General features: G+C 36.2%; 1 protein-coding gene across 1 annotated transcript in view; it reads left to right on the top strand.

Moving 5' to 3' along the window:
- The window catches only part of SHLD2 (shieldin complex subunit 2), a 137,653-nt gene that overhangs the window by 117,703 nt on the left and 7,949 nt on the right, over positions 1–12,001 (top strand). Inside the window, exons 8-9 of the mRNA XM_054580480.1 lie at positions 5,152–5,380; positions 8,351–8,466. Coding sequence (XP_054436455.1) covers positions 5,152–5,380; positions 8,351–8,466 — 345 coding nt within the window. The remainder of the gene's footprint in view (positions 1–5,151; positions 5,381–8,350; positions 8,467–12,001) is intronic.

Raw genomic sequence — 12,001 nt, forward strand, 5'->3', positions numbered from 1 at the left:
AACTACCTATGCACCCCAGTCACGAGTCATCTCAATAGCACACAAATGATACTCTTATCAGTCTGGAGATTCTGAGGGATTTTGGAGTCCAGGACTAGGGACAAAGACCAAATATTTGTTTTTTATTGTATCATAAGGTGGGAGCATGAATCTACTCTACACTACATTGGCCAGAAACCAGATTAAAATTTTACAGGTTGTGTTAATTCACATAGGTGTGTATATATGCTTCACAAGACATGATTGTAGACATTAGCATAATAAAACTAAAGAGAATGCAAGTAGAAAAATAATAACACCTCTCAAAAAACCCAAATTTTACACTTCTAGCCAAGATGGAGGCGTAGGTAGATACACTTTGCCTCCTCGCACAGTCAAAAAGAGGACAACAAATTTAAAAACAAAAAAATAACCAGAATGGCCAGAAAAATTGAACTGTATGGAAATATGACAAACCAAGGAACTAAAGAAGATACATTCATCCAGACTGGTTGGAGAAGTGGAGACAGGCAGCTGGGGCAGAGAGGACACCTAGCAAGACGGCAGCTGGAGGACCGGGCTGGTGAGGCAGTGGCTGGCAGACCGGGATATCCCACATTCGTGTGTGGATATCCGGGAGGAACAACTGGGGAGCAAAACAGACTGCACAACAAAGGGTTCCAGTGTAGGAAAAGAAAGCCTCAAAACATCTGGAGGTAAAAACCCATGGGATGTGGCAGCAGGAGAAACTTCCAGCCTCACAGGAGAATCCACTGGAGAGATGCACAGGGTCCTAGAATGTACACAAACTCACCTACCCGGGAATCAGCACCAGAGGGCCCAATTTGCTTGTGGCTAGTGGGGAAAGTGACTGAAAGCTGGCCAAGAGCTGAGCAGCCAGAATTGTTCCCTCTCAGACCCCTCCGCCATAGAAAGCCTCACAACTCAGCTACCTGGGTTGCCCCACCCTGGCAAATACCTAAGGCTCCACCCCTTCCAGTGGAACAGATGCACTGAGACAAAGAAATATGGCCGAAATGAAAGAACAGACCAAAGCTCCAAAAATAGGACTAAGTGATGAACAAATAGCCAACCTATCAGATGCACAGTTCAAAACACTGATAATCAGGATGCTCACTCAATTGGTTGAATATGGTCACAAAATGGAGAAAACAGCAAGGCTATGCAAAGTAAAATAAAGAAAAATTTACAGGGAACCAACAGTAAAAGGAAAGAAACTGGGACTCAGGTCAACTCTGGAGCAGAAGAAAGAGATAAACATTCAACCAGAACAGAATGAAGAAACAAGAATTCAAAACAAATGAGGAGAGGCTTAGGAACCTCTGGAACAACTTTAAACAATCCAACATCCAAACGATAAGGGTGCCAGAAGGAGAAGAGGAAAAACAAGAAAGTGAAAACTTATTTGAACAAATAATGAAGGAGAACTTCCCCAGTCTGGCCAAGGAAATAGACTTCCAGGAGATCCAGGAAGCTCAGAGAGTCCCAAAGAAGTTGGACCCAAGGAAGCACACACCAAGGCACATCCTAATTAAGTTACTCAAGATTAAAGATAAAGAGAGAACCTTAAAAGCAGGAAAAGAAAAGGAGACAGTTACCTACAAAGGAGTTCCCGTAAGGCTATCAGCTGATTTCTCAAAAGAAACCTTGCAGGCAAAAAGGGGCTGGCAAGTTTTCAAAGTCATGAAAAGCAAAGACATACATCCAAGATTACTCTATCCAGCAAAGCTATCATTTAGAATGGAAGGACAGATAAAGTACTTCCCAGATAAGGTAAAGTTAAAGGAGTTCATCATCACCAAGCCCTATATTATATGAAATGTTAAAGGGTCTTACCTAAGAAAAAGAAGATCAAAAACTATGAACAGTAAAACAGAGGGGAGGGTGAGGGGGGAGAATGGGGGAAATGTACAGGGAATAAGCAGCATAAATAGTAGGTGCAAAATAGGCAGGGGGAGGTTAAGAATAGCATAGGAAATGGAGAAGCCAAAGAACTCATATGTACAACCCATGGATATGAACTAAGGGGGGGGGGGAGGGATCCTGGGGGGTGGGGCAGTATAGACTGGAGGGGAATAAAGAGGAAGAAAAAAAATGGGACAACTGTAATAGCATAATCAATAAAATATATATATTGAAAAGCCCAAATTTTAATGGAATACAGAGATTTATTCTCGGTGAAGAACTCCATATACTCATTTCTGCATTGAAACATTTATTAATATTAACTAACAGTTAATTTAAAATTAATATTTCTAGAAGATAACACAAATGATGGAAAATTCTGTTTTTATACTGTTAAACTTTTATACAACTTTCAAAAGTGGAAGTAAGTTGTTTGCAGTCACAGAAGACTCTAGATTTATACTAACTGGTGAAATCTTGGGTAATGTTGTAGTGTCATATAAGTTTCTAAAACAGTTTCATATTTGTGTGCCCCTCCTGTCCCCCCACCTCCCAAGTCTCCACAAGCTTATAGAGCTGATCACTGCAAGAAGGAATGCCATAGGCAGTGGAGGAACTCCATTCACTTTAGTGTCATGGAGAAGTCAACTCTCTTATCTATTGCTTACATAAAACAGTTACCTGCTGGAAATGATGACCAAGAATTAGATTTTAAAATACAAAATCAGCAAAATAGATGGTCAAAGCTCTGATGATTAATGATACCAAGGATATAGTTATCCCCACTAATTTGGGAGATGAGGCTGCTAATTGGGAGTATTCTTGCAAACCCTGGAGCTGTGTTCCCTATTAAAAAACTATGCAAAAACTTCGCACTGTTACAATCAGTCCCTGGTAGGTTGTGTTCAGAGAGGTCCTTTTAGCCATTTTCATTTTCTTTATTTTCAACTATGAGGACTGACTTCATAGTTTCTATCATTGTTTATGTGTTTTAAAGACAGAAATGGAGAAAGCACATGGAAGTACAAGCAAGTTTTTCCTAATCTATGTCACAGTTAAATAATAGGAAGGAGAAAGGGAGATCAACATGGGAGAATTTCCTAAGAAAGTTTTCTCTTTCAGTAAAGCTTAACAAAAGCCAGGGAGTGATAGAGTTATTCCTGACTCCTTGAAAAGAAATAAAGATGCTCACTCATCACCTTTCCTGTCATTAGTAGAATGTCAGTGCCCAGCAGGCTGTAATCCCCTTTAAAGTAGAGCCCATATTTGTTATGAGCTTTACATTTTTTAAAAAAGGTGTCTAGTGATTCCCCTGCTGGGACTATACCCTAAGAACACCAAAATGCCAATACAAAAGAACCTATGCACCCCAGTAATCATAGCAGCACAATTTACAATAGCCAAGTGTTGGAAGCAACCTACATGCCCATCAGTAGATGATTGGATCAAAAAGTTATGGTACATATACACAATGGAATACTATGCAGCAGAAAGTAAAAAAGAACTACTACACTTCGCGACAGCATGGATGGAACTAGAGAGCATTATGCTAAGCGAAATAAGCCAGGGGGCGAAAGACAAATACCATATGATCTCACCTATAAGCGGAACCTAACCAACAATACAAAGATGCAAGGAAAATAAGACCAGCAACACTGAAAGGAAAAGAAGTCAATGGAGACAAGAGGGAAGGAGGGAGGGGGGGCGGGGGAAAAAGAAGGGAAGGGCAAAGTCAAGGAACATGTGGCAAGGACTCATGGACAAAACCAAAGGGGAAGAGCTGAAGGAGGGAAGGAGGGAGGGGGCAAGGGAAAGTGGTGGGGTGTAGGCAGAGACAAATGTATTTGAAAAAATAAATTTAAAACAAGTGTCTAAATTTACAAAATGTTAGGAGTTATTAACATTCTTTTAAAATTATTAAGTTCTTTCATTAAATAGTTTCTTAGTGATTGGAAAGGTGTGAAATAGTCTATCTGCAATAGTTTATTAGATATATTGACCACTAAACACTCTTGTAATTCATGTAGGGATATATGACATGATTGGCAGACATGATGAAACAATCTTTTGGCACTAAAAGACTAAAGCAAACTAAAGGACTTAGGAATAGGAAAATTACCATTAATGGGACTCAAAGAGATAACCAGAAAAGAGAATAGGACACCAGAGTGATGAGCTCTTGACCTAGAGTGTACTAACTTGCTAGAAGGACAAAAAACAAATGCTTAAAAAAAAGGCTTTTAAAAAGCTTTTAAAAGGATTTAAACTGAATATGGAGGGAAGGGAGAAGAATGCTCAGATAAACTCATAGACCTCGTGTATAATAAGGCAAAGATAAATTAGAAAAAAAGACTGCTTGGCAGATAATAGATACTCAATTTTTTTTCTTTCCTTTTTTTTTTTTTTTTTTAAGCAAGTGAGTGCATGAGCCATTGAGTAGAGAATGAGCATGCTTGAGGTTCCTGGTGAGTTGCACATTTAATAAATGAGGACTCTCGGTGCTCATGTGGCTATACCACCAACACCCAGAGTATGGGTGGTGATGGGCAGGAAATCGAAAAAGTTTAAAAAGAGGTTAATCTAGTGGTATATTATTTTTGGACAAAATAGGGAATAGAAGTATAACTTAACCTCCTATTTGGCTTTTATTGATGATCAATTAAAAAGACAGAAGAGGCCCTGGCTGGGTAGCTCAGTTGGTTGCAGTGTCATCCCATACACCAAGGCTGCAGATTTGATCCCCAGTCAGGGCACATGCAAGAATCAACCAGTGAATGAGTAAAATAAGTGGAACAACAAATCAATGTTTCTGTCTGTCTCTCTCATTCTCTGTTTCTCTTTCTATAATCAATAATAATAATTTAAAAAAGACAAGAGAGGGCAAGGAGAGAGGAGATGATAGCTGGTTTCAAGTATTTAAAGGGATTTCTGCTAAAAGAGGTATTAAACTTATTTTGCATAATTCCAGAGGACAGAAGGAGAAAGAAACTATACACCTGTTCAGCCAAATCAGTCAAATAAATCTTTACTCTAAATTACTAGCAGATCACCCCTTACATTCTAGGGTCAATACTGAAGCCATAAGTGAGTGAGATTATTTAGGAAAAGAGCAAAGAGAAGACCAAGAACAAAATCTCAGGTGTATCCTTCACAATAAGAAACTGTAAATCAAGTACGTAATTAACCATGTTTGTAAATTATAATTTTGGTCCTATAATTTATAATATTTTTGTCTGTCTTTTGTAGGAGTGATTTTAATCAAAGCCCAGATTTTAGAGCTAGTGTTTAACATTACAGCAGATGAGAAAATAGTTTTTAATGCCCATAGTTCTCTGAAGAGCATTTTCGCTTCTCTTCCCAACATTACATATACTGGCTGTGCAAAGTGTGGATTGGAACTAGAAACAGATGAGAACAAGATCTACAAACAGTGTTTTAGCTGCTTGCCATGTACTATGAAGAAAATATACTACAGGTAAGTCTACTAAGCAAGCCAATCAGATGGAAAATATTTATTTTTATAGGACTGGAAATGACAAAAAATTTACATATATCAAGTCATACTTTCTAATGAGAACTAATCAGAGCTAATACAAGAGTACAAAATTTCCTCTGAGTGATTAAAAGGTATTTAGGAAAGCAAAAATTGCTCAGTATTCATAACAGGATTTTTAAAAGCAGTAATTGGGAGAGTTTATTGTCTTGAAGAAGCTATACTGAAGAAAATTTTTACTTGGTTTACACTTTCAAGCAAGTTCTAAATGAAGAAACTCAGTCCCCCACCTTAACAAATAATTGGAATGTAAAGGTTATAAGTACTATATGATTTAATCTTTAAGTTCTGGAAGCTGTACTTCAATTTTCCCAAATTCACATTAGAAAATAAGGATCCCCAGTGTGCTATGGTAAAATGGCTAATCAAGTCAATGAAAACACATTGTTTTTCAAGTGATAAATATTCAAATTCTTAGGTAATCTTTTTCTTTTTACCTTATAAATTACATGCCTTTACAAAATAGCACTCAGTGCCAATTTTAGGACATTTGAATCACCCCCTCCCCCAAAGCTCCATTAGCAGTCACTTTTCATTCCTTCTTCCACCAACTTAACTTTCAGATTGTTCCCACTTTTTGGCTATTATAAATAATACTGATATGACCCATTCAAGTACAAATTATTGTGTGGATATATGTTTTTATTTCTCTTGTGTATGTACTCAGAAGTAGAATTGCTGGGTCATGTGGTAAGTCTGTGTCTAACCTTTTGAGAAACTGTCAAACTGTTTTTCAAAGCTACTGCACAATTTTATGTTCTCATCAGCAATGTATAGGGGTTGCAGTTTCTCCATATCCTTGCCAACACTTTTTATTATCTCTCTTTTTTCATTTTGTTGCTTGTCCTTTTTGGTTGGTATATCTAAGAAAGGTATCATTTATAAGCCAAGATCATAGAGATTTACTCCTATATTCTAAGAATTGTATAGTTTTAACTCTTACATATAGGTCCATGATTTATTTTTTTGTGTATGGTGTAAGGAGGGAGTCCAACTTAATTCTTTTGCATGTGAATATTCTGTTGTCTCAGCATTATTTGTTGAAAAGACTATTATATCCCCATTGAATCATCTTGGTATCATTGTCAAAAAGCTTATTATCTTTCTATCTCACTAAGTTCTTAAGTTTCTCAAGTGAAGGAACCAGATCTATCTTCACTAGTGTATGCTGTCAGTCAATTTTTACCAAGAACTGCAAGGCAAACAAAAGGTTTGTTTGGGTGTCTTTTAGGAATTGCAATTTTGTAGACACAGATTGGGGTAGAAAACCAAAAGTGTTCCAAGAAGGGAAAGAAAGGGACGGAGTTTATAAAGACAGAAAAAGCAGCCTTCTAAAGGGTTTATACAAGTTGTTTTGAAAAAGCTGTGATTGGTACTGGCAAGCATACTATGCTGTAAGATTAATTGTTTATGTCTTTTGCAAGGTGAAAATTTTATTTCTTAATAGTTTAGTGATACAGGGCTATTTCTAGGAATTGTATCATGATAGAGCTGTTTGTGCTGTAGTCCAGTTCAAAAGTTCAGTTTCACATAGAGGGGCTATGTTAGCTCAGCTTCCTGGAGGTCTCCATGCTCCATTTTAGATTGCCTGCTTGACAATACCAACTCCATTTTGCTGTTTTTATTTTACAATACCCACTGCTTAGTATAGTCTATTGTATATGGTACATATTGTACATAGTGTGTGTGTGTGTGTGTGTGTGTGTGTGTGTGTGTTTTAAATAAAGAATGAAGTAAGAGAGAGCGCCTGGGACAAGACTGTAGAGAGACGAGGAGGAAAGGACCTGGGAAAAGTGGGTGATAGGTTTTTGGAGGGAAAATCAGCAAGGTTTTATCTGTTACACTAAATTCTCCTATATTCATGAGTCTGTTTCTAAATTCTGTTCTCAGTTTATTTTTAAAAATTAATTTGTTTAAATTTTTAAAAATTATTTTTTTTAAAAGGTAAGACATATTATAGTAAAAAAGCAAACTATAGAGGAAGGAGTAAAACAAAAAGTAAAAGTCTTCTTCCCTATCCATCTCCTCTACCATCAATGCTACTTCCATGCTTGTTAGAAGTTTTTGCATATTCTACCAGTAATTTATTATGCTCATACAAGCATATGTATATTCCTTTCTTTAAAAGCACAGAGTAGTACTATTCAACTATTCATAGTTTGTTCATATTATTTGTTCCTTAGAGTATATCATGGTGTGCCTTCCTTAATAGCACTTACAAATCTTCCTCATCTTTTTAACACCATATAGTATACCACTGCATGATGTACTGAAAATCATTTATCAGCTTCCCTATTTAGTGACATGCCAAAGAGTTTGCTTTTGAAAGCAGATTCCAGTGGGGAAAAAAAATAACTTGAAGTTGTGATTGGGAAATATGTGGTTATCATCTTTATTGTATTTCAAAAAATAATTTACACAACAGAATAATGTTTTGTTATATTACAATCTGAAATTTTAAAATGAATATAGAATAAATCTAATTTATTACTTAATAATTTGAAACTCTTTAAAAAGCCCTTCTCTTATTTTTAGGATATTCTGAAACATTGTTTTAGAAATTAAAATTAACCCTGCCCTAGCTGCTGTGGCTCAGTAGATTGAGCACCAGCCTGCAAACCAAAGGGTCACCAGTTCAATTCCCAGTGTAGGGCACATGCCTAGGTTACGGACCAGGTCCCCAGCAGGGAGCATGGAAGATACAACCACACATTGATGTTTCTCTCCCTCTCTTTCTCCCTCCCTACCCTTCTCTAAAAACACATAAGTAAAGTCTTTTTTAAAAATTAACCCTGCATAAAAACCTAGTGCTTTTTGAAATTATATTGCATTTATGCATTTTTTAAAATGTGAAAATCTTTTGAAGGTCATGTGCTATGTACTCTTTTGTAGGCCAGCTTCAGTGACCGTAGTTGATGGACTCTATAAAGTTTGCATCCATGTGGGATCAAAGCTGATAGAGAAGATTCTTCTCAACATTTCTTCTGACAGGCTCAGCAGAGTTATAGGTGAGATACTAACACGTCATGAAGAGATTGTTCTTGGTGAAACCAGTCATTTCAGGAGTGTAGAGAGTATATTGGAATAGCATGAACACTAGAATGTAAATTAAGGCTTAATTTCTTGCTCTACGCCTGTCTCAGCGCATGAATAGAGGGAAGCAAGTACCTAATCTCTTCTTACTCTAAAGTGTCAATTGGTAAGCAAAAGCACTAAGATCTTAGTTTTTTAAAAAATTAAATTTATTGGGGTAGCATCCATTAATAACATTAACATTATATAAATTTCAGGTGTACAATTCCTTAATACATCCTCTGCATATTGCATTGTGTGCTTACCACCCAAAGTTTAGTTTCTCTGTCACCATATATTTGACCCCTTATATCCTCTTCATTTCCCCTCACCCCCCTCCTTTCTGGTAACTGCCATACCAGTATGCATAACTTAGTTTTAGTAGTTAGTAATAGTTAAGTCAATGAGTGTGTGACACTACATATATATATATATATATATATATATATATATATATATATATGAAAATAGTGTACTGTCAGTGGCGTGGATTTATAGTGTATTTAGCTATGATGCTAGGTGTAGTCAGTGGCTAACAACAAAGGGAAGATAAACTATCTGTCAGAAGATCAAACTCTATACCTCTCCTCATTAGTCTCAAAATCTCTAAGCAGAAGAGGTAATCTGGTTTTATTAATTGCTCTTTCTCTTAATAGTGGGTTTTTTTTCTTTTCTGTGTCTATTAATTTTTGCCTGAATGCTGAACATTATGTGTAGAATAATGCAGACTGAAGAAAACAGTTTTTAGTTTTTTATTCACATGGAAACAGTCATACCTATTTTCCTAGACCTTTACCAGGAGCAGGGGAGTGGGCAGAGTAGAGTCAGTCTTGTCAGACATTGTGTTGTATTCAAGTTTGTTATTGCTGTTATTACCTTCAGGTCACCTCTGGCTTCAAATTCCTCTAGCATTTACCTGGTGCTTGTAGTGGGAAGTGATTTGCTAGTTTTCCTCAATATTCTTGCTCTACCATCCACTTTAACCCTTCAGTGTGTACCTGGCCCTCAGAGAGAGATTCTCTTCATGTGCTTGCACCTGCCCAATGTGTACACATTCTGTTGATTGTTATTTGGTATGTCCTAGCCTGGTTGTAGGAACAGAAGTGAGTTTTTTTTCTTTTTTAATTGAATTTATTGGGATGACATTATTTAATAAAAACGTACAGGTTTCAAGTGTACAACTCAATAAAACATCATCTGCACTGTGCATCATGCACTCATCACACAAAGTCTCTTTCTGTCCCCATTTATCCCCACTTTGCCCACTTCTGCCTCCTCCCACCCCAATTTGCTCTAGCTATCACCACACTGTTGTCCATGTCCGTGTATCATATATGTTTTTTGCTTAATCCTTTCATCTTTTTTCATCCAGCCCCCAAACCCCTCCCTTCTGACAGCTGTCGATCTGTTCCATGTACTTATAGTTGTGTTTCTATTTTGTTTGTTACATTATTTTGTTCATGAGATTCCACATGTAAGTGAGATCATATGGTATCTGTCTTTCTCTGATTGGATTACTTCACTTAGCATAATACTTTCCAGGTCCATTGATGCTGTTGCAAAATAGTAAAATTTCCTTTTTTTTTTTTTTTTTTTTTTACTGCTTTGTAATATGCCATTGTATAAATGTACTACAGCTTTTTTATCTAGACTGCATCTATTGATGGCCACTTAGGCTGTTTCCAGATCATGGCTATTGTAAATAACACTGCAATGAACATAGAAGTATATATATTCTTTTAAATTAGCATTTCAGGTTTCTTTGGACATATTCCCAGAAGTGGGATCGCTGGGTCAAAAGGTAGTTCTATTTTTAATTTTTTGAGGAAACTCCATTCTGTTTTCCACAGTGGCTGTACCAGTCTGCATTCCCACCAAAAATGCATGAGGGTTCTCTTTTCTCCATATCCTTGCCAAACAAACACTTGTTGCTTGTTAAATTATTGATGATAGCCATAGCCACTCTGATAGGCATGAGGTGATATCTCATTGTGGTTTTAATTTGCATCTCTCTGATAGTGATGTTGAACATCTTTTTATATATCTACTGGCCATCTGTATGTTCTCTTCGGAAAAGTGTCTATTCATATCCTTTGCCCATTTTTACATTGTTTGTCTTCATAGTATTGAGTTGTATAAGGTCTTTATATATTTTGGAAATTAACCCCTTACTTAGATGTATCATTGGTGAATGTTTTTCCTTTCAGTGGCTTGCCTTTTCATTTTGTTAATGGTTTCTTTTGCCATGCAAAAGGTTTATGTTTGATATAGTCCCATTTGTTTATTTTTTTCCTTTGTTTCTCTTGCCTGAGGAGACATATTGGCAAAAGTATTGCTACAAGAGATGTCTGAGATTTTACTGCCTGTGTTTTCTTCTAGGATTTTTATGGTTTTGAAATTCAAATTTAAGTCTTTTTTTAAAAACATAAAATGTAAGTCTTTTATCCATTTTGAGTTCATTCTTCTGTATGGTGTAAGTTGGTGGTTTAGTTTCATTTTTTCACATATACCTGTCCAATATTACCACCACTGTTTATTGAAGAGACTCTCTTTACTCCATTATCTATTCTTGCCTCCTTTGTCAAATATTAATTGACTGTACAGGCATCGGTTTATTTCTGGGCTTTATGTCCTGTTCCATTGATCTATATTCCTGTTTTTATGCCATTACCAGGCTGTTTTGATAACAATGGCTTTGTAGCATAGTTTAACATCAAGTAGTGTGATAAGTCCATTTTATTCTTCTTTCTCAAGATTGCTGAAGCTATTCAGGGCCTTTTTTGGTTCCATGCAAATATTTGGAATATTTGTACTAGATCTGTGAAGTATGTCGTTGGTATTTTAATAGGATATATGTTGAATCTATAGATTGCTTTTGGTAGTGTGGACATTTTAATGATGTTAATTCTTTCAATCCATAAACTCAGTATATGCTTCCACTTAATTATATCTTCATTTTCTTTCTTCAGTATCCTATAATTTTTTGAGTATAGGTATCTTACCTCCTTGGTTAAATTAATGCCTGGGTGCCTTATTTCTTTTTTTCTTGCTGCAATAGTAAATGGATTTGTTTTCTTAATTTCTTTTTCACTATTGATATATGAAAATGCCATCAATTTCATAATATTAATTTGGTATCCTGCTATCTTATCAAATTCATTTATCAGTTTAGTAGTTTTTTGGTGCAGTCTTTAGTGTTTTCTATGTACAGTATCATGTCATCTGCTAATAATGACAGTTTTACTTACTCTTTTCCTGTCTGGATGCCTTTTACTTCTTCTTATCTGATTGCTGTAGCTAGAACTTCCAGTATTATATTGACAAAGAGTGGTGAAAGCAGACATCCTAGTCTTGTTCCTGATCTTAGGAGAAATGCTTTTAGTTTTTGCAGTATGATGTTGGCTGTGGGTTTGTCATATATGGCCTTCATTATGTTGAGGTTGGGAGTGAATTTCTGATGCTGGTCCAGCC

The sequence above is a fragment of the Pteronotus mesoamericanus genome, unplaced genomic scaffold, assembly GCF_021234165.1.
Source record: "Pteronotus mesoamericanus isolate MK-2021 breed Mesoamerican mustached bat unplaced genomic scaffold, CSHL_Meso_final contig_59, whole genome shotgun sequence".
Classification (NCBI taxonomy): domain Eukaryota; kingdom Metazoa; phylum Chordata; class Mammalia; order Chiroptera; family Mormoopidae; genus Pteronotus; species Pteronotus mesoamericanus.